At 51.2% G+C, this 22,383-nt stretch overlaps 1 protein-coding gene across 2 annotated transcripts; it reads left to right on the top strand.

Annotated features, from left to right (window-relative positions):
- Positions 1–2,614: 2,614 nt before the first annotated feature.
- Positions 2,615–21,810, top strand: SYNDIG1L (synapse differentiation inducing 1 like). Of its 2 annotated transcripts, XM_060620267.3 has the most exons (6): positions 2,615–3,424; positions 8,541–8,638; positions 17,908–18,081; positions 18,270–18,748; positions 19,728–19,868; positions 20,026–21,810. In XM_060620267.3, the coding sequence occupies exons 4-6, from the start codon at positions 18,329–18,331 to the stop codon at positions 20,182–20,184; spliced, it is 720 nt and encodes a 239-aa protein (XP_060476250.2). In that variant the 5' UTR covers positions 2,615–3,424; positions 8,541–8,638; positions 17,908–18,081; positions 18,270–18,328; the 3' UTR covers positions 20,185–21,810. The 2 variants fall into 2 exon arrangements, with proteins under 2 accessions (XP_060476250.2, XP_060476252.2); XM_060620269.3 differs by lacking the exon at positions 8,541–8,638.
- Positions 21,811–22,383: the final 573 nt, after the last annotated feature.

Genomic DNA, 22,383 nt, shown 5'->3' with positions numbered 1-22,383 from the left:
TTTTCTACTAAGACAATCAAGGTAAAATGGGAGATTTTTTTGGCTTAAGAAAATTTCCTAGAGGGGCGCCTGGGTGGCTCAATTGGTTAAGCGTCCAACTTTGGCTCAGGGCATGATCTCACAGTTCATGAGTTCGAGCCCCACATGGGGCTGTCTGCTGTCAGCACAGAGACCACTTTGGATCTTCAGTCTCCCTCTCTCTCTGCCCCTCCCTCATGGAAATGCACACACTCTCTCTCTCTCAAAAATAAACATTTTTTTAAAAAGAAAAATAAAAACTAAAAAAAGAAAACTGTCTAGGAACTAAAGGGAGAATAAAATTGAAAGTGTAAAGGCCTAGAAACTGAGGAGTTTATGGCAGTCAGCAGCATTACCCGGGTAATCAAGGTGTGCCCCCCTCCCAACGCCCAACTTAGATAGCATCAGATACCCAGAAACAGGAGGCCCCAGTTTTACCCTTGATGTCTCTTCCCTTTCCTCACAACCAATCTCTCCTCTCTGTTCTCCCCAGAAGTGTCTCAAACCCATCCTGTGTTCCCCATCCCTCTGACTCTGCCTTATTCAAGTTCTCACTGTCTCTTTCCTGGACTCTGCTGTAGTTTCCTCACCAGTCCTCCAGCCTCATCTCTTCTCCCCAGCCTTTCTTTCCAAAATGTCCTCCTCTCCTGGCCTTCCTGGTGAATGTCTCATTGTTTAATGAAACTCAGCTCAAATGTCACCTCCTCCAGGAAGCCTGCTGGTACTTCTTCAAGCAAGGCTAGTTGTTTCCTTCTCTGTGTCCTTTTCGATTACCCTATGATAATATTTATTTCAATGTTTTGGAATGGCTGGTTAACGTGTTTATCTACCTCATCACCCTTCGTGGCAGCTCCTTCAAGGACCCAGACTATGGCTTATACCTCTATTCTCAGGGTCTAGCAGGGAAGCAGACCTTCATTACATAGCAGGACATGCCTGATGGAGAAAAGAGGGGGGAAGAAAAGGGAGAGGAACATGGAATGGAAATTTTGCATAGTTGTAGAGTCTACAGTTCCTGAACCACCCCTTAGATCTTGTGAGGGAAATTCCCTCAAAGAAACACTTAACCACTGCATCAGCCCGTGTTCTCTGTCACGATTTCGCATGGTGCTGATTGCCCCTACAGTGTCTTCAAAGCTGCTGAGGAGGCTCAGAATCCTGAGGAAGCAAAAGTCCATGGAGATTAGTCTGTGCCAATTCAGGACGAAAACCAGTCTGAAACCCAGGTCTTTCGGTGCCCAGGCCAGGGTCCTTGACACAACGTCAGGGGCCGCTCCACAAGTTTTCCCTCCAGGCAACAGCATATAATTATCAACATTAGTATTTGCAATTTATATGCAGCTTTTGCTTCACTGGCTTTTTTATTATCCTTTTGATTAGTAATTCGGTATGCAGCCCAGGCATGGAGCAAAGCCAGGGTAGGGAGGGAAGGAGCAGAGGGGAGCCAAGGCCAAGTAGAAGGCCATGAGACCCTGTGAGAGGAAGGCCACAGGGGAGCAAAGGTGTAAGAGGGTGCATAGACTCAAGGGACAGGGTCTTGGGTGTGTGGGGGAGGTAAGGAAGGGAGAAATGCCTCTGCAGATGCTCTGTAGGCTCCAGATGAGTGGTCCAAGAACCTTCCTAGCCTCAGGGCCTCCACTCTAATGGGGCAGGGGCAAGAAGAACAAGAATATATTTAGCACCCAATAGGTTAAACACCAATATCATCAGCCCAGCCCAGACACCGCACAAGGCTTGGGGAGTTTTCTGTCCAGTGGAGAGGAGGAGACCCAAACTCCATGACAAGAGCTCCTGGCTCCTACAGTGCATGCTGGGAACTAAAGTGAACTTCCCCAGATGCTTCATGTTATGTGGGAGTAAGGGGTTCCTGGAGCTCACTATTCAGTGTGCTATGACACCCTTGGATGGGAGGAGAGAGGACTCCCACTGCCAGAGCCTGGTCCCCAGGGCCTCCTTCCACCCCCAGCCCCTGCTTCATTCTGCTCTGGGGTTTACTTTGCCCCTATTTGCCTTCAGAAAATGGGAACACTCTCCCCTCCCAAGGCCCTGGTACTGTGGTGAGACTCAAGACCTGGTGTGGAACTTGAAAAATAGCCCCATCTACGTGTAATCCTGAAGATGAGGGTATCCCCCATGATTTAAAAAAAAAAAAAAAAAAGGAAAGGAAACCAGGAGGCAGGATGCAGGGGGACAGATAAAGAGCAGCACAGTAGGGGAGACAAAGCAGAACGAAGCCCTGGGCTCAGATCTCAGATCTCCCTCTGGGAGAACTGAGGAGAATGTGTACCCACTGAGGGCCTATTTGAGACCAATATGTCACATCTGTCATCTCACTTTGTCCTCATATGACCCCTATGAAGTGGATACAGCTCCCCCATTTTGCAGATGAGAAACCCAAGTCTTTGAGAGGTTAACTCGCTCAAGGTTATACAGTTAATGAGACACTAAGACCAAACCTTAGGCCCATGGTCTTTAAAGCCTGTGCCCTTGCCAGCATAGCACTGTTGTCTCCCAATCAAGAGATTTAATCTCTGAGCACAACGTCTTCCTGTGTAAAATGGAGGGGGAAGGGCAGGGGGAGGGGAGGATTACATTGCCTCATAGAGTTGTTAAGAAAATTAAATGAGATTATATTGGTTACAAACATAAAAACCTGGCATGGTGTCTGGTATATAGTAGGCGCTCAATAAATGCTTTCTGCTTGCTTGCTTTTCTTCTCTTTAGGTTAATATTAAAACTCAGAGCTTGGGAACCTAGGACCTCCAAAATACTTCAAGAAACCCGAGGGCCGCCCATCGCTCCTGGGGGAATGGGGAAGTAGGGTAAGGAGAAGGACTGAGAAAGGGAGCTCGGCTCCAGGAATCAGAGAGACCTTTCCAGCTGTGCGCCCCTCGCTCCGCCGTCTCCTTTGGGCTCCCCTGACTTCCCGCCCCGCCCCGCCCCGCCCCGGAGCTGGGTCCGGAGTGCCTGGTGGGCTGATTCCCGAGCGTGGAAGGGAGACGGAGGGGAGAAAGAGGCGGCGGCGGCGGCGGCAGCGGCGGCGGGAGGCAGGGAGGAGGGGAATCCTCCTCTCTGCTCTCCCAAGTCGGCGCGGAGCCGCCTCGGGCCGGGCTAAGGGCTGCGTGGCGGCGGCGGGGCCGGACCAGGATGCGGGGCTCCCGGGACCGCGCCGGGCGGGGCGGGCGGCGGCGCCGGGCGGCGGGCGGGAGCTGTCCGCGGTGCTGAAGCGGCGGCGGCGGCGGCGGCTGCGGCGGCGGCGGCGGCGGCGGCAGGGACCCGGGGCCGGGAGCAGAGGCGCCCTCCTGGGAGCTCCACCGCGGCCGCAAGGCGGGGGCGCCGTCGTTCACCGGCCCATGCTGGGCCCCCGAGCCCCGCGGAGGAGGCGGGACCGTCCTCGGCGGGACAGGTAAGGGGCCGTCTGGGGGCACAGCGGGAACCCAGAGCGAGACACCGAGGCCCGATCGAGCTGGGGAGTGCAGTGGGACCCCTCTCAGGGATGGGGGATCTTCCTCCCTGCTGACTGCACCTTGCGCTCCGCAAGAGATCACTGCCAAGTCTATCCCTACCCCTCACCCTACAGACTGGGGATGCTGGGAGGAGCCTGTGGGACTGGGGCCCAGGTAGTCACCTGGACACTCTGACCCCACACCACCAGGCCTTAACCCCAACCTGAGACAGCTCTTAGACACCCTGCCCACAAAGAACGGTAAGGAGAGTATCCCGGACTCCTGTACCCCGGTGCCCACCATGGTTTTGCTCATGAGGGAAATCTGAGCCAGCTTCACTAAACATCCCTCTCCTCCCCAAGCCTGCTCATCAGGGTGACTGGAGTGGCTGTGGTCTTCCCCTCACCCCACGCTTCAAGATTTCTTTGCCCGGTGACGGCCCTTGGGCCGAGGATGGGCCAGGCCCCTTAGGACTGATTAACCCATTTCTCCAGGGAAGGAAGGAGGTACCAGAATATACCTTCATTTTGTCCTGTGGCCCCCTTGACTCTAATGGAAGAAGGCTGGTTTTGCCTCATACTGCTTGGTGCATAAGGGCAGAGAGTGGAGATACCTGAGCCTTGTTTTCTGTTATGTGCCCAAATGCTGGTCACCCTAGACAGAGCCTCCATTTGGAGTCTGCCCTCTTTCTGGCAAGAGTGTGCCGAATGAGCTCATTCAGGCCTGCAAAGTGCTTCCAATTCTTCAGAGCAGAGTTCTCTGAGTGGCAGAATGTAGTGATCAAAATAAAACTGCGTAGAGGAAGATTGGCCTATCACTGTGGCTGACCACTGCTTTGTCCCTATCATTTCAACCCAGCACAAATTCTCCACCACCACCGAGAGAAAGAGCACTAGACTAGGAGTTCTTGGCTGAGCGCTGGCATTTATCAGCTTGAGGCCAGTTACCTGAACTCTCTGAACCTCAGTTTCTTCATCCCTAAAGTGGGGATAAGGTAGCTGTTGTGCCCACCTCAGGGAACTGCCTTGGACTCAGTGAAACAATGTGCCTGATTGAAGGCTTGTCATCTGTGGGTCATCATACCAGGATGAGTTGCTGTCACCGTTTCCATCCACTAGCCAGTCTGGCTGGAAGTAATCTGATCGTTGTTACCCCTACCCCCTTTCTCCCAGCCTGGCCATGGTTTCCTTTGTCTTTGGCCTCCCTGGGGTCCGTGAAACCCAACTTATAAATCTTGAGGAGCCAAAAGGGTTCCCTCCCCCCTTCTCTTTCATCATCACCTATAGAAGATAATATAGGGTGAGAGTCTGACTCACAGTTTTCGTTGTTTTTTTCCCCCAAGAATCACAGATCTAAGGAAACAGCTCCTTGAAGGCAAGGATTGTGTTGTTTTCATCTCTTTGCCTCCCTGCACACTTCCCCTCCCCCATAGCACCTGGAAGATAGTAAGGACTCGGTAATTGGGTGTAAAATAAGAGAATGGAGTGTTAAAATATCTCAGAATAAAAGCATTTGATTGGACGTCTGGGAGCCCCATGTTTGGTCCCAGATCTGCCACTGACTCAAGCAAGTTCTTTTCCCTCTGTAGGCTTCATTTTTCTTTTCTATAAAAGAGGGTTGGACTAGATAAGTTCTAACATTCCTGATGTTCTGGGAGGCTCTCTGATGGCCATCTTGAGACCACAAATCCCTCAGTTCTTGAACACAGCATACCAGCTTCATTAACCTGGTTTTAAGACTAAGTTAATATCCTTTCAGCAAAGAAATGGATTTTATGAATGGAGTGGAAGGGAGCAATAAGAACCTGAAAAAGCCATTTATGTTTCTGATGTTTCCTTAAGCTCCCCCTCTCTTCTTTATTTTCCTGGGAATGCCATGAGTGTGTACAGAGTTGCAGAGCTGGGAGGGCCCCTGCCTCCAGGACAAGATTCTAGGAAAGCACCCCCCTCACAACATTCCTTGTGAGTAGCCAAGAGCCAGGAACCCAGTTCTTAGCCATGTCCTCCTAGGGACCTTGCCTGGCTGGATCCCCTCTCCTAAGAAGACTGGAAGAGGGGACAGTCGGGAGAGATCCATCCCTGGGGAGAGCTTTTTTTATATAAAAACAAAATAAGCTCCTCTGACAATAATTTTCCTCAACTGTGGCAGGCCCAGCCAATATCCAGAAAAACCTCAGCTAATTGGCACTTCTTTAACGTTTTTTTTTTTTTTTTTTTTTTTTTTATTTATTTTTGGGACAGAGAGAGACAGAGCATGAACGAGGGAGGGGCAGAGAGAGAGGGAGACACAGAATCGGAAACAGGCTCCAGGCTCCGAGCCATCAGCCCAGAGCCTGACGCGGGGCTCGAACTCACGGACCGCGAGATCGTGACCTGGCTGAAGTCGGACGCTTAACCGACTGCGCCACCCAGGCGCCCCTAATTGGCACTTCTTTAGAGCTGAGTAAGCCATGCCAGTGACCCCCCTGACTTACCCTTTAAGCGCCCCACCAGGGTGGGGGATCAACCACCACCCCCCACCCCATGTCAGCACTTTCTGACTCCCAGATGTTGGTGCAGCACTGGCAAAAATCAGCTCTCCAGAATTAACGGACAGTCACTAACCCTCATGACAAAGTAATGGCAACCACGCAGCACAGCAAGCATAGAGAGGGGCTTTATTATCTACAAGACTAGTCTGTGGGGGTGCTGGCCTCCTGCTGGGGCTAGAACAACTCACCACCACCACCCCCACCGTCTGCAGCTGTTTGGGTGGATACCCCACCCCCAGAGTTGTCAGAGTGCAGGGCATCTCTGGTCACCAAGGTAGACACATCTGGCTCCTCTCTCAACCAGGGAGAACTACCCACTGGCTACTCCTTGTGTTCCCCACCTGCCAACTTCCTGCTGGGGGTCCTACTTGACCTCTTCTGCAACACCTCAAAAGGAAGAAGAGATTAGGTGATCCTTGTTATCTGGGGTCAGGCCGGGGTGGGGAGAATCTAAAGAAGAGGAATAGATAAATGTAACATGGTCATTAAGAAATGAAGTGTGGGGGCGCCTGGGTGGCGCAGTCGGTTAAGCGTCCGACTTCAGCCAGGTCACGATCTCGCGGTCCGTGAGTTCGAGCCCCGCGTCAGGCTCTGGGCTGATGGCTCGGAGCCTGGAGCCTGTTTCCGATTCTGTGTCTCCCTCTCTCTCTGCCCCTCCCCAGTTCATGCTCTGTCTCTCTCTGTCCCAAAAATAAAATAAAAAACGTTGAAAAAAAAAATTAAAAAAAAAAAAAAAGAAATGAAGTGTGTATGTGTGTGTGTGAGAGAGAAAGAAAGAAAGAAAGAAAGATAGAAAGAAAGAAAGAAAAGAGAGAGAGAGAGATTGAAACATTGAAATATACCCATGCAGGTCCCTTCTGCTGGGCGGCACACATATGACAGAAGCAGAGAATAAAATATCTAGAGACATCTGCACATTATTAATTATCGTCAAGTTCAAAGGCCAATTCATCCATGAATCCTAGAGGGACTTCCAGTCCCAAAGTACACCACTCCAGGGAGAAAGTAGAAGAAGCATCCCATTTCTTTAAACCTTTGCCATTTTCTAACCCCCTTTTCTTCTCAGGGGCTTGGTGGGCATCCTGCTGGAACAAGGTCCCCCCTGCTGCAAGGTGGGGGGACAATAAAGACTAATCTCATCCCTCTTTGTATTCAGTTTCTCTCTTCTCTTTGCTCCTCCTTTATTCTCTCTTCTCCCTCCTTCCTGCAGCTGCCACCAGCACCCACCACCCCCTTCCCTCAAGCAAACCAAGCAGGGAGTGAGGACCTGACGCTCTACCTCTCCTCTCTGTTAGGTGTGTTATCTTCTGCCATTAGATGTACTATTTGCTTCTAAGTGGTTGGGAACAAGCTGCTTCAGTGAGGAGACAGGTTGTTTCAGCAAGAATAAAGATCTGATTCCTGCTTGAAAATGGACTAATTTGAGTAGTGGTGCCACTGTCCCAATCCTCCCGGTAATTTTCACCTTTGTCAGCCACAAATCCATCCCCAAGCCAATGAATTATGCTCTGAGGGGGAGCCCAGGTTGGCAGCAGATAGAAAATAAGGTAGACCGATGTCTCTGGAAGTACCTAGGAAGCCTCCCCTGGGAACTGAGATGTGTTCCAGCCATCCTATCTCTCTTTCCTGGGTTCCCTCCTTCACCCTCTCCTCTCCTCTGCCCTGCTCTTCTTCATAGCTCCATTGATAATTCTCAAGTCTCTCTCTAGCCCTGACCATGACCCAGGGATTCAACTGCATACATCTAACTGTCAGGTGGATTTTCTGCCCTAGCATCCCAAGACCCAACTCATCCACTTCTCCTTCCTATCCTGCTCTTCCTTGTTGTGTTAGTGTGTGTGTGTGTGTGTGTGTGTGTGTGTGTGTGTGTGTGTTTCATTTTACTGGATTGGTACTTGGTGGGCCTTTTTAATATAAATATTCTTTTTTGTTTTTTCAGCTCAGGAACCACTTCCTGTTTCTGTTCCTTTCATTGTCATTCCCATTCAGTCTCTGCTGTGTCTTTCTGAAATTTCTACTAGATGGATGTTGAACCTCTGGGACTCTCCTCCATGTCTCTTACCTTTCTTTCATATGTTCTATCTTCTTGTCTTTTTGCTCTATGTCTTGGGATATTTCATTAACTTATTCTTTCACATTAAAAAGTTAATCTTTAACTGTGTCCATTCTGTTATCCAGTCTCTCCATTAAATTTTTTAAAGTTGTATTTGTTTAAGTAATCTCTACACCTAACATGGGGGTCGAACTCACAACCCCAATATCAAGAGTCACATGCTTTTCTGACTGAGCCAGCCAAACACCCCACTTTATTAAATTTTTTGAAAATTTAGACAGTTATTTTCATTTTCCAAAACACTTTCATGTTCTTTGCTCTTTTTTCATAGCAGGCTGCTCTCATTTTATGGATACAATGTCCTCTTTTTTTTTCTCCCAGGGGATATGAATTGAAAAAAATTTAGAGATCTCTTCTATAAGTTGAATGATTTCAATCCTACTGGGTCAATTGTTCCATTTGTGTATTTAATCCTTCTCTTTTATTTTCATAGAGTTGTTCTTCATTATCCTTTGGTGTCCACTCAGACTTACGAATAAAGGAAGGTATTGACTAGCATAGGCAACTGGTACGGATTTCCTCTGAAGTTGGGTAAGTTTGTTTCCCTAACAGACGTCCCCCTTGAATGAGACTTATTCTTACTTCTTATTCTGTTTGGGGCTGCAGGTTTCTCAACACTGATCTCCTCACCAAAGAATTTCATTTGCTCTTTATCTTCCAGAAATTCCTCAGTGTTTCTGTTCCACTGATACCATTTTTTATTGTTTTCCAATTTTGTTATGATTTCATTCTTTTAGAAATATATGCTTTATCACTTTAATAGAATCTGAAGGAGAAGAGGTCATCACTAGTGCTCAGGCTGCCTTCTTTTTTTAAAAAATTTTAATGTCTATTTATTTTTGAGACAGAGACAGAGCTTGAGCAGAGGAGAGGCAGAGAGAGAGAGACAGACAGAATCCAAAGCAGGCTCCAAGCTGTTAGCACAGAGCTGGATGTGGGGCTCAAATTCACCAGCCATGAGATCACAACCTGAGCTGAAGTCAGACGCTTAACCGACTAAGCCACCCAGGCACCCCTCAGGCTGCCTTCTTGAACCAGCGATCTTTCCCCTGGATTTTCTGTCTCAGTTGGTGGCCTCACCTTCTACTTAATTGACAAAACCAGAAGGCTGGGAGTCATTCTAGGCTCCTCCCTCTCCCTCACTTCTAGTTAGCCACAAAGTTCCGTTCATTCAGCCTCCTGACTCCTTCTTGGTTATGACTCTTCATTTCCATCCATTTTGCCACAGATCAGGGTTAGGTCCCCATCCTCTCCTACCTGCATTTTTGTACTCATCTCTTCATGGGACTCTTAGCCGCCATTCTCATTCACCTCCCGTGCTTTGTATCCACTGCAGCCAGCCAGAGCGCTCTAAAACTGGGTATGACCATGTCACTTTCTTGCTACCACTTTCACTGGCTCCCCACTGCCCACAGAAGAGAGCTTTTCTGCATGGAATTCAAGGCCTTCCCACCTCTCCTGTCTTATTCCACCAACACCAAACCTCCCTGGCTTCCCCTCCTTTCCACTACCTCACGCTTTTGTGCTGTTTCCTCAGCTGGAAATGCCCTTCTCTCATTGTCTCACCTGGATGACTCAGATTCTTCCTTGAAGATTCAACTCAGGGGTACCTGGGGGGCTTAGTCTGTTAAGCGTCTGTCTCTTGATTTTGGTTCAGGTCATGATCTCACGGTTCGTGGGTTTGAGCCCCGCATCGAGCTCTGTGCGGACGGTGCAGAGCCTGCTTGGGATTCTCTATCTCCCTCTCTCTGCCCCTCCCCTGCTCGCTCACTTTCTTTCTCTCTCTCTCAAAAAATAAATAAACTAAAAAAAAAAAAAAAAAGATTCAATTCATATGTCACATGCTTTCAAAGCCTCTTCTTAATTTCTGCCATTGCCTCCTCTCCCATCCCAGGGTAGGAGTCCCTTATCAGTGTATCTCTAGCACTTGGTCGTATTTAGCACAACTCACTCCATTGTATTGAAATTTCGTATTTGCTGGTTGTATTCCCCCTCAAAGCCGGTACCATTTCTTGTTTATTCTTGCATCCCAAGAACTGGTCTGAATTAACTGCTCAAGAAATTATGCAGATATGCTCCACCCACCCCAGATCCTAGAAAGTCCTTTCTTATGGGGGAGCCTTAGCACACCTAGCTCACTCATTCACTGATTCACTCATTTATTCATGAGATCAACTGTTTACTGAGTGCCTAGTATACGCCAGGCAAGGTGCTGCACGGATGAGGAAGATACAGTCCCCACCCTCTTGAAGTTCACAATCTGGTGAGAGAGAAAGACGCTAATCAACAAATCACACATATAGAAAAAGACTGTGCTAAGCTCTTTGAGAGGAGGAATTGGAGCCTGGAGAGCAGATAAACAAGGAGCCTAAATCTAGACTGAGGATGTAGGGACATCTCCCTGAGGAAGGGACTTGTGAGCTGAGAGCTGAAGGATTCTGATGTGAGTAGAGACAATGCTCCTAAGAAACGCGACTGTGAAGTGAAAGAGAGAGAGGCCAGGGGCTGTCGGAGGGAAACGGCACTGAGGAAAGGCATTCCAGTTATCTGTCACTGCCTAAGCACCCCCAAAACTTAGTGGCTACAACTAAAGACATTTTACTCTACCTCATGACCTTGAGGGTCAGAAATCCACGCAGGGTTGAGCTGTGTGATTACTCCACTCCACATGGCAGGGACAGAGGTCACGCAGTGGTATTTGGCTGACAGATGGGCTGGTTTGAAGCGTCCAAGATGGCTTCGCTCACATGTCTAACATCTTGGCAAGATTGGAAGGCTTGGCTCAGCAGGTTCCATCCACCAGAGCTTCTACACACATGACCTTCTAGCAGGGCAACCTCAGAGTAGTCCAGCTACAGACAGGGTGGCTCAGGGTTGGGGGAGTGAGTCTTTCAGTGAGCAAGGTAAAGGATGCACGACCTTTTATAACCTGGCCTCTGAAATCACACAGCATCACCTTTGCTGTGCTCTGTGGTTGAAGCAGTCACAAGCCCACTCAGATTAGAGAGGGGGTCTGTATCCCTCCTCTCGAAGGGAGGAGTATCAAAGTATTTACAGCTGGGTTTTGCAATCATCACAATTGATTTCTTTTTTAAGCGAGAGAGACTACAATATGTTTAAGTGCCATTAGGAAGGATCAGGAGTGAGGAGCAGCTGAAAACAGGGAAAAAAGGATAATCAATTGTGTTAGCTCCCTGAAGAGGCAAACTGAAGCAAAGAAAGCCAAGTTCTCATTTTCCCTCTATTCTGATTCCGCTGGCCTCGCCCTCCTCCCCACCCAGACCCCTGGCTTTCTCTCTCTACTGTCAGATGCAGCAAGCTGCAGCCAAGACTCTAGACCAGAGATCATCAAATCCAGCCTCAAGCCATCTGCAAACAACCACCGTAGCCACAGCACTTCACAGTTTGCAGTATGGTTTACACATTAGCTGACAAGGGGATGATCTAGCACCCAATCGTCAAGATTTCACCTTTTCCCTGGATTTTAATCATTTATATTTAATCCTCTGCCTTGCCAAGAAGATCTTGCTTTTATCTTTCCGTTTAGAAGCAATCACTCTTGCTGTGCTGAGAGATCGCGGCCAACAGCTGAACGTCCTCACAATGAGTCTGTATCTATATGAACCCAGACCTTAAGGCTATCTAGGGAGCCACCCCTGGGCTGCTAAGTCACCCCCCATCTCCTAATCTTTTCATGAAGTTCCCATTTCCCATTCCCTTCACTGAGGCCCTTGGTTTTAACCTATTGGAGACCAAGTCTTCGACACTGTCACACCCACACTATTTATCACGACCCTCGGCACACAAGTAGGCTCTGAAAGGCGCAGTTGAGAGCCCAGGCTTTGGATTCAATGACACTTGGGTTCAATTCCAGTCTCCATCACTGTTTAATCTTGGACAAGTTACTTGACCTGAGCCTCAGTTTGTCTGAAAAATGGGAAATAATCACAACCAGCCCCACTGGTGGTTGTATGGTTTTGAGATGAAGCATAGGAAACACCTAGCTCATGTGGGGCTGCAGTAAATCATAGCTGTTATTTTTTTGTGTATTTATTTATCTTGAGAGAGAGAGAATCCCAAGCGGGCCCTGTGCTATCAGCGCAGAGCCTGATGCGGGGCTCGAACTCACGAACCATGAGATCATGCCCTGAGCCGAAACCAAGAGTCGGGCGCTTATCCCCACCCAGGCGCCCCTACTATTCTTATAGTGACTATTAGAGCAGCGGTTCTTAAAGTGTGATCCCTGGACCAGCAGCATCGACACCACCTGGGAACTTGTTAGAGATGCAAATTCTCCCAGGCCTATTTCGGAATCATAAACGGTGAGGGTGGAGCCCAGCAGCCTGGGCTAAGTTGTACAGGTGATGTTAGTGCACACCAATGACGGGAACGGCTGCCCTGGGCAAATTCTGCTTCAGAGGCTGCATGTAGATCACCTTAATCCAGTTAGGCGGAAGCAGATTCAAAGCCTGGTTTCTGTGCCTGTAAAGGCTGCTCTGTTTTTGGTTTGCTCCTGCTCCTTGGGGTTACCCCATAAGAAGTCCCAGTTGAAAACCAGGGGTGTTTCCTGGGGCCCCTCCTTAACAGGCCCTGAACTCCCATCCCCTCCCCGCCTCGGCCTCTGATACCGCTGGAGGGGAAAAGTGGCACCAAGGGTCACACTCACCTCCCCGTGTTTCTTTTTCCTCTAGGATCTTGGCAACTTGACCCCTCAAGTTCTTGCTCCCTTGGTGATTCTTTGATGCCTTCGTATCTTTCCCTAGTTTTTCTAACTGTTCTTGGCAATTGGGTGTGACATAGGTTAGTCTGCCACTTCTTTCCTAGAAGAGGAAGCCCCTGTCCAGCTGTGACTCTCCCACTAGAAATGATAGGGTCAGATGAGCTTTTAGAGCAGTTCGGTTCCTGGCACGTGATGAAAAGCTCAATAAATGTTAAGTGATTGTTCTTCCTCTCCCAATAGAATCTCAGGGTCGTATTGAGCTGAGCTATTAAAAATGAACCCCTTGTACCCTTCCACACATTTTATAGATAAGCAAACTGATGTTACATCATGTAATTGGACTCCAGAACAATCAGACTCTAGTGGAGGCTGTAATTGGATCCCAGTGGATTCCCGTATGGTGTCCTGTCCCCAGTCTGGAGGTGGCATTGTGCTCTCCGTCTCTAAATCAGGAAGTGGAAAACATTAGGGCCCAGCTCAGTTCTCAGCTCCAAAGGAAACAAACCAGGGGCTGTGGCCTCCCAGGTCCTCCCCTCCCTCTCCTTTTCTGGGGCCCAGACCCAACTGTACAATCTGCAGCAATCTCCTTAGCTTCAGAATTGCAGACATCTCGGGGCGCCTGGGTGGCTCAGTCAGTTAAGCGTCCAACTTCAGCTCAGGTCATGATCTCACAGTCCATGAGTTCGAGTGTCATGTCGGACTCTGTGCTGACAGCTCAGAGCCTGGAGCCCGCTTCAGATGCTGTGTCTCCCTCTCTCTCTCTCTCTGCCCCTTCCTTGCTCATGATCTGTCTCTCTCGCTCTCTCTCTCTCAAAAAAAAAACATTAAAAATCATTAAAAAAAAAAATTGCAGACATCTCACGTCTTCCCTCTGGAAGGGGACATGTGCACATGTCACACACACGCAGAGGCATGCTCACCAGCAAGTAAGCAGACATACAGTACTGTCTGTACAGCAGGCACACACAGCCCACATGAGCCCCAGGCAGAAGTGGAGATGAAAATTATCCTTTGAATACTGGTCCTTAACTCCAAAGAACAGGGAGAGGTAGCCCTCAGCAACAGGCCAAAATGTCAGGCAAGGCTAAGGATAGAGAAGCCTGGGCCTGGAGACCTGCCACCTCCTCCTTCTGGCCAGGGCTCAGTGCTGGGTCCCCAGGATCAGTTTAGCGGACTCCCGTGTGGCCCGAGCAGGTTTCGGGGGTGAACATGACCTGCTAAAGAACTGTGACCCTTGGCTGGACTGTGAGTAGGTGCTGTAGCCCATAACCTGGTTGCTTTATGGAGGCGGAGGGGGTGTGTGTGTGTGTTTGTGTGTGTGTGTCTGTCTGTCTGTCTGTGTCAGGGCAGGCTTTGACACTGTGCTCAGCCTTTACACCCAGGAGGAACCCCCAAACCTGGCAAGGCTTAAAACCACTTTTAGATAATTCGGCCCGGAAGAAATCTGCGCACCTAATTTTTTTTCTGATTTAAAAGAAGTACATGCTCAATGTAAAAAGTAAATATGGGAAACAGAAAAAAAAATGGTGTAAAAAGGCAAATGAAAAGCACCTGTGCTCCCACCCCTGGCGATAATCACTGTTGACGTTTTGGCAGAGTTAAGATTGCAGGCACATACCATTTTCTTTTCTTCCCTCTCACTGAATCTGCAATGAGCATTTTCTCATGTCATTCCTCTTTGTAAACCTGTTCGAAGGCCTTGTACCACTGGATTGTCGTACCACAATTTATTTAACTTGTGCCCGATTGTTGGACATTCAGGTGGCTTTCAGTTTGTCCCTGTTGTGCAAACCCAGGATCATACATCTTTGTACATGAAGCCGAGAAGCCCCTGCCCAGAGGCACAATCAGGGTGGTGGAGGAGAGTGTAATCCAGGAAAGGTTTCGTGGCTTGGGTTTCAGTAGCTCAGCTGGGTGCACTTTGACCAAGAGAGGATGGCTGGCAAGAACAGGGGAATGAGCTGAGACCCAGCTGCCCCTTCCTGTCCTGGACACGTGCCCTGCCAGTGCCCCTACAGTCTCCAGAGCTCTGGGGCCTGATTCTTGGCCACAAGGATCCTTCCTTTTCTTCTGGGGGGGGGGGATCGGACAGGTGATTGCCAAGGCCTCCTATGCCTCCTTCAGGACATAGGGCAGGGTGACTTTGATGCATTAGTCTGCTGTGAGGGCCCTGGGGCCGGTCCTCCCCACCACACCCTGCCAAAAGGCGCCCACATACCTCTGCCTATGCAGATGACAACAGGGACCCTTGAGGCTGTAAGCAGAGGGGGCGTTAATTAAGACCAGCTAGAGGAGAGGCCGGGGACCTTTGGGAGCCATGTCCTAGAATCCCATAGGGTGGGGAAGATGGAGGGCAGGACCAGGGCTGTGGCGGCCCAGGGGGAGCTGGGAAGCCACAGGATGGTGCTACGGCTCCACTGTGCATCTGACAAGGAGATGCCTTGCCTTCCCTTTGCTTCCTTCAATGTGCTCGAGGCGCCATGATAGGGAAGGTGGTACGTCACTGGATTCTGAGCATGCGCATCTATCCCTGAGTCTTGCAGAGGACAGGGAGTGGGGGAGCGGACTTCTGCAGGGCTCCTTGAGGCTATGGGCTCATGGAGAGCTAGTGCCACCATCAGATCAGCGATCATTTAATCCAGCCCCTCTTATTGCAGATAGGGAAACCGAGGTGCCAGGTCAAGAAGCTAATGGGGGCGAATCAGAATGGAATCCCAGTGTACCTGACTCCCAAACCCATGAGCCTTATGCTCCCGTGCCCTTCAATTGTACATCTGCACGTCACATCTGCTGGTGTGGGGGAGGCTCCGACAAGGACTCAAAAACTGCCCTCAGGGGTCAGAAGAGACCAGTCCCGCTGGGAATCTGCCCAGAGGAGCCCAGGCACAAGCCTAGTCCAGCAAGCTTGGAAGGAACCTATCCACATATTATAGTCCCAGGGGCTCCCTGCATTTTGATCCATAGAGAGGAAAGAAGAGGGAGAAGTACTGAGGCCCTGGCATTTATGAGCTCCGCCCCTCCCAAGAACTGCTGTCCCATCTCTGCATGCGGAGAAACTCCTTCCACAGCTGGGTGACAGCCCAAATGGAACTTGTAACTGCTTAATGTGCCAACAGAGCCCCCAGGTGTAGGGCAGCCCAGCACCATCCGTGCCCTCCCTGGGTGAAGAGTTGGGCACTCGGGCCACATGCCATTCTTTGGGTCCTTCCAGGATTCTGTTAGACATTCTGGGAGCCCCAGCCCCAGAGGTCACACTTCTCCGGGCTCAGAGCCTCTGAGACATGGCCAGGATAGCCTTCTCTTGCTCCTTTGCCTCCAGACAGGCAACAGCACTCACTCCTGCCTCATAGCAGGCCAGCCAAGGGACCCTGGCCCCCCATGGACCCACCCTCAATGCCTCCCCCTGGTCTTGCCTGGGCCTCCCCTGCCCCTCACTCTGTCCCATTCCCCATTATTCCTGGGGCCATGCTCTGTCTTCAGGTTTCCCCAAAACCAACTTTCTAGAATCGAACCACTTCCCTGGGGGAAGAAAGAGAAATGGCCAGGCTCTGGCTGTGAATTCTTTTTTATTTTTATTTTTTTAACGTTTATTCATTTTTGATAGAGAGAGACAGAGCGTGAGTGGGCAAGGGGCAGAGAGAGAGGGAGACACAGAATCCGAAGCAGGCTCCAGGCTCTGAACTGACAGCACAGAGCCCGACACGGGGCTTGAACTCATGGACCGTGAGATCATACATGACCTGAGCCAAAGTCGGACACCCAACCGACCGAGCCACCCAGGTGCCCCTCTGGCTGTGAATTCTTGATGGGAGGTGGGAGTGGAGAAGGGGCCTAGACAAACCTATCCCTGGGGGCAAAATTCCCTCTCCACACTTGTCCCTTTACCATCAGGCCAGAAATGACCTTGGGTAGCACAGAAGCCCCTCCCACTTATACAATGGAGCATCAGCCATCTCTTTGGATCCTCAGAACAACCTTGTGGGTTGGGGAGGAATTATCATCGGCACTTTACAGATAAAGAAACCCAGAAGGGCATGATTATTTGCCCAAAGTATCAAGGCCAAGACTGACTCTCCGATCTTCAGATTATAAATCCAGGGCAAGACATGACCCTCTCACCCTTCAGCATCATGATGGGGCTGGGAAGGAGAGAGTAGGGTCCCTGGGGGGGCCTGCCCCCTTTCTCCATACCCCACTTCTACATGCCACACCCTGGCATGTATGTAGGCTTTGCTGTAAACACATTTATAGGCTGCCTTTCCCTCCTTCAATCAACCCTGAGCACCTACTGTGTGTCCTTCCCAGGTGGGCATCTACACTCTAGCCCATGAGTGTGTCTACACTTCAAGCTGGGATGTGCAAGTCCAGACTTTAGTGCTCCAGAGGCCCTGCCTTAGATCCCACAGGACTTCCCAAAGCCACAACTAACCTTAGAGGGGAGATTAGTCTAAGGAGCGTCCCCTTAAGACCATAACTGGAGAGAAGCATCCTCCTCTGTGAAGAATCGACAGCAATTAGCACGTGGTCTATGCTGAGCTCTGAGCTAAGCGTGGTCCCATCCAACCCTACAACAAATCTTTCTCAGCCCAGTATCCCACCGGCCACCAAGTCCTGCCATTATCTCCCAAGGCCCCTCCCCTTCTCTGCATCTCCTCACCATTGAGTCCCAGCTGTCCTCAGCTTACCTGAAGCCATGGCAAAGCCTCCTATCGGTGTCACAATGAGCTCAGCCCTCTCCAAGACACTCTCCCCACACAGCCATGGGAAGCTTCTGGACCCAAACACTATCCTATCGCTCCTGCCAAGACCCCTGAAGCCCCCTTAGACCTAAACAGGGCTGCGTGGTCTGGCCACACACCCCATCTCACCCCTCCCTCTCTACCCTGAGAGGCACCAGCCTTCTCCCAGGCTCTCAGAGCGAACATCCCTTATCGAGGCCTCTGCATGAAATGTGTTCCCCTCCCCTTGCCTTGCCAACTGGTCCTCTTCCTTCTATCTCAGCTCCCAAGCCTTCCCTGTACCTTTGTGTCCGCTCCGTGCCTTGCACGTTCTTACGCCCCTTGCTGTCCTTCCCCTTCAGGGCAGGTGTCTTCTCCACCATCGTGAGCTCCGTGAAGACAGTGCATCCTCCTCCCTCTCTCTGCTCCCTGCCTTTCTCACCTTCGTGTCCCCAGTATCTGTACAGTGCCTGGTGGGGAGCTGATGCTCAACCGATAAGTGTGGACAGGATAAATGAATGAACCAACTCTATGAGGTGAGTACTGTGGCTACACCCAATTTGTAGACTACGAAAAGGAAACTCTGAGAAGCTCAGTGGCCATCTCAAGGTCCCACAGCTGTACAGTGGTAAAGGCAGGGTCCGAGGGCCTGAGTTCTTAAACATTTCCCGTCCTGCATCCAGCGCCCTGGACTCAGCATCTATCTGTCTTGCTCGCCCATCAGGCTCTCTGAGGACAGCTCAGCTGGCCCAGGCTCCCCTCCCTGGAGCTGCCCCCAGAACCATGGAGAGTCTGAGTGAACTGCAGAACCCTTTGCTGCCTCGGAGCCCCGCCCCCCTCCATGGCCCTTACCCCTACCCCGAGGCTTCGCCCAGCTGGTCATGCCAGGAGAAGCTCTACTCCTACCTCCTGGGTGGTGCTGGCTCTGCTCGCACCCATCAGCTCCTGGACCCAGGATCCCTGCAGCTGGCCGTGGAGGCCTGGTACAGGCCCACCTGCCTCCTGGGGAGGGACAAGGTCAAGGAAGCCAGGGCAAACAGCTGTGAGACCAGCTTCACAGAGAACAGGGAGCCCCAGGCGGGGCCTACGCTGCGGTCCACAGAACCTGGCCAAGTAGAAGAGGATGTCACCATCCAGACTGTGTCCTACGGGGTTCAAGAGGAGCAGCAGGGCCAGGAGAATGACCAGGAGGAGGAGGAGGAGGTGAGTGCCTGTGTTTCAAATGCAGATTCCCAGGCCAGCCTCTAGGTGTTGACATTCAGTGGGCCTGGCTTGGGGCCCAGGAATCTATGTTACCAAAGGAAAGGTATTTCTGGCACAGATTCTGTCCATACTTTGAGAAACACAAACTTGGGTTGATGACTTAATTTTTTCACATTTATTTATTTATTTTGAGAGAGAGACAGCGTGAGTGGGGGTGGGGCAGAGGGGGGAGAGAGAGAGAGACACAGAGAGAGGGAAAAAGAGAGAGAGAACGAACCCCAAGCAGGCTCCACACTGTCAGTGCAGAGCCCAGCGTGGGGCCCAAACTCACAAACTGCAAGATGTTGACCTGAGCTAAAGTCAGACACAACCAACTAAGCTACCCAGGTGCTCCAATGGCTTAATTTTGTAATAGCATTTATCATTCTTGTTTTCTTAATTACATAAGTAATTTAAAAATACAGAAAACCGCTGGAAGAGAACATTATTATTTTAGTCGATGATGTTCTAGTCTTTTTTTGTTCAATCTTTTTCTCCCACCCTACTCCCCCCTAAAAAGATCTTGCTGCACATAGTTTTATAACCAGATTTTCCCCTCCAAGCACCATATCTCAGTATAGCTGCACGTAATTTAATATTTGTCTACGAGGTGATTTTTAAGGGTTTCCTGGTATCCCATTGTATGTTCTTCCTTCACTTATTAACCCAATCTCCTGGTCACTGGGCGTTGAGACTTTCTCTTCTTTCCCAATGACTGTCCGATGATACACAAGCCTGCACGCTGATACTCGTATTCTTTCTTTGTATGCTTGTGCTAATTCCAAAGGAGGGAATCAGTGGGCCACAGTTCAGGCTTTGGGTAGAGCGGGCCGAGCCCAACCTACACTCCCACCCACAGCAGATGACACTACCTGTGGCCCCACATCGTTGCCACTGGTGATCCTGGGCCCGGTGGCAAAAGCCCACCCGTGTTTTGCAGAGTGATGTGACGTCGACAGACAGTGAAAGTGAAGACAACTTCGTGGCGCTGCCGCCCAGGGATCACCTGGGCCTTACTATCTTCTCCATGCTCTGCTGTTTCTGGCCCCTGGGCATCGCTGCCTTCTACTTCTCCCAGGGGGTAAGAGCACGAGGGGCCCAGGGCATCTGCTCCTGCTCCCTCCCTCCACTGGAGGGCTTGACCCTCCATGCGCAGGACCGGGTCAGAGCCCCGCAGGCTGGGGCTGGGTTCCCAACCGTGGGGACACGCCCTTTCACCAGCACCTCTCTCTCCCTAGACCAGCAAGGCCATCTCCAAGGGAGACTTCCGCCTGGCCAGCACCACCTCCCGCAGGGCCCTCTTCTTGGCCACACTCTCCATCGCCGTGGGCGCCGGTCTCTATGTGGCCGTGGTGGTGGCTCTGGCAGCTTACATGTCCCAGAATAGCCATGGCTAGTAGCCAGCAGGGCCTGGCATCCTGGCTCCCCTGCTCCGCCTGAGGAGGCAGTAAGGCTTGGGGTTGCAGACTCTCTGGAGAGCCCCGGCCCCTGAAGACAACCCACAATCCTGGCTTGTTGTGGGGAGGCCTCCCAGGCTGCAGCCTGCAGGGCTCCACTGTCACTTCTTCTTGTCCACAGCCCCCAGCCCCAGAGCAGAGTCTGGGACACCACCCTCTAGTCCAGGCTATGTCAGGAAGCAAGAGAGAATAGGGCTGCCCATCAAGCCATCTAGGCAGGACCTACCTCTGGCTTGAGGCCGGCTGGGAGCTCAGCCTATTCTGCCCCCTGCCCCCCACCCCCGCGACAAAGGGTTGCCTGCCCTGCCAGAAGCCCACTCCCCAACTCTGCCAGCCTCTCCACAGAGAAAAAGCAGGAGGTTACTGGGAGATAAAAGGACACCTGGGGGTAGGGGACCTGACCCAGTTCTTTTGGCTAATCGGAGTCTCCACACTGGGGACAACCTGAGCTTCCCCAACTCCACTCTCTGGCCCCATGAGGCCAAGACCCCCAGCCAACCCGGAGCGAAATACATAGAGACACAGGGACCCCTTGCTCTTTCCGGCTCTCTCCTGCGGGCTTGTAAGACACCACAGAGTCTAGATAGAGAAGAAGAGTCTCAGGCACGTAAGCTCTGCACCCAAGGCAGGGTCTTAGAGCTTCCTTGCGTAGGAACAAAAGACAGATGTAATGACAGAGGTCCTGCAATATTGCCAGACTACTTAGGCCTCCCTGCTCCACCCCAGGTCCTCACCTCCATCACCCTTTTCTGGGCTCCTCGTGGGAGGTCTTGAGCTAATACCATCCCAGAGAGTGTCCTTAGTGCACCAGTCACTGAGCACAGGGCCCTAGATCCAGCCCTGTGGGAAAGCAGCAAGGAGAGACCCTGGGGAGTCATGAGTGTAAACAAGGGGCAGGATAGAGGACTGGCATGGCTGCTGGGCAGCTCAGCAGTGTTCAGAAGGGTTCCTGGAGGAGGTGTTCCTTGAGCAAGGTCTAGAGGGATGAGGAGAATTTATCTAGATTTGTTTCCCCATAACCCTTAGTATTCATGAACAGGGACATGGCAGGAGTCTCCCAAACTATTTGGATTATGCCTAGAGCATCTGGGCTGGAGCCAAACTACAGCCATTTTTGAGGACCCCACCACCTCGGAGAAGAAGGTTAGGCAACATGTCTCTCAAAGACCAGTGATGTTTTCCCACCTCTGAATGCAGGGGGTCAGCCATCTTCACTGACGTCCCTAACCAGGGCTGTTCTCAACACCTCCAGCCACTAGGGAACATCCAGAATTTTAGAGGCAGCCGGGCAGCTGGGGGGGCAGTATATTGGGAGGGCAGGCCTGTCCAGGCTCAAGCAAAGGACCCAACTGTGCAGGATCTGGGGACTTGGTCATTCCCAAGCTGCATCCAGAGCCCAGGGCTGTGGATCGACCACTGACCCACCTTGTCCCATCACCCTCCCCAACCAGGCATTTCCTCACCCTCCACTCCCCGCATCCCCTGAAGTCCCACAGGCCCAGGATCAGTGGTTTTAATATCCCCCTATTGTATATATTTATCCTTGTAATAAACATTTCTGTAACACTGGTGCCCTCTGGGCCTCTTCGTGTCCTTACCTGCCTCCATCTTTGCCTGCAGCCCACCGTCCTCCAAGACTGACCTCCAGCTGCATGTGTGCTGCCCTGGGCCCCCAGCAGTCTTCTCAAGAAGGTCTCAGGAGGAGGGGTGGCCAGAGTACCCACCCACCCCACCACTGCTCTGCTCAGGGTAGCCTGGATGTAGGGTGATGGCGTGCCCTTGACTCCAAGCAGGACAAGACAAGGTCCGTGCCTGAAGAAAAATCCCTTCTAGGCTCAAGAGCTTGCAGGTGATTGAGGCTCCACTGAGCTGCCTATAGCTATCGCCCCCGCCCGAGGCCCCCAGGAGCCTGCCTAGGCCAGCAAAGGGACCAGCCTGGCGTCTAGATCACCTTGCGTGGAGGGCCCTGGGGGAGGTGGGACAGGCGCACCCACACCTATATGTCCTCCCGGCAAGACACAGCTATACTCTCTTGCACACACACATGCTGTGTGGGCCGGATGCCCCGGAGACAGAGATTAGCACCAGATGTATATTAGGGGCTGCTCTTGGGATATCATTTGAGGAAGGGAGGAGGAG

The sequence above is a fragment of the Panthera onca genome, chromosome B3, assembly GCF_046562875.1.
Source record: "Panthera onca isolate mPanOnc1 chromosome B3, mPanOnc1 haplotype 2, whole genome shotgun sequence".
Taxonomy (NCBI): Eukaryota; Metazoa; Chordata; class Mammalia; order Carnivora; family Felidae; genus Panthera; species Panthera onca.
The sequence above is the reverse complement of the archived record's forward strand: the minus strand, read 5'-3'. Positions and strand labels throughout refer to the sequence as shown.

Coding starts and splice junctions, on each gene's coding strand:
- SYNDIG1L (XM_060620269.3), top strand. CDS start 18,329: ATGGAGAGTCTGAGTGAACTGCAGAACCCTTTGCTGCCTCGGAGCCCC. Junction 18,749..19,727: donor ACCAGGAGGAGGAGGAGGAG/GTGAGTGCCTGT, acceptor CGTGTTTTGCAG/AGTGATGTGACGTCGACAGA. Junction 19,869..20,025: donor CCTTCTACTTCTCCCAGGGG/GTAAGAGCACGA, acceptor CTCTCTCCCTAG/ACCAGCAAGGCCATCTCCAA.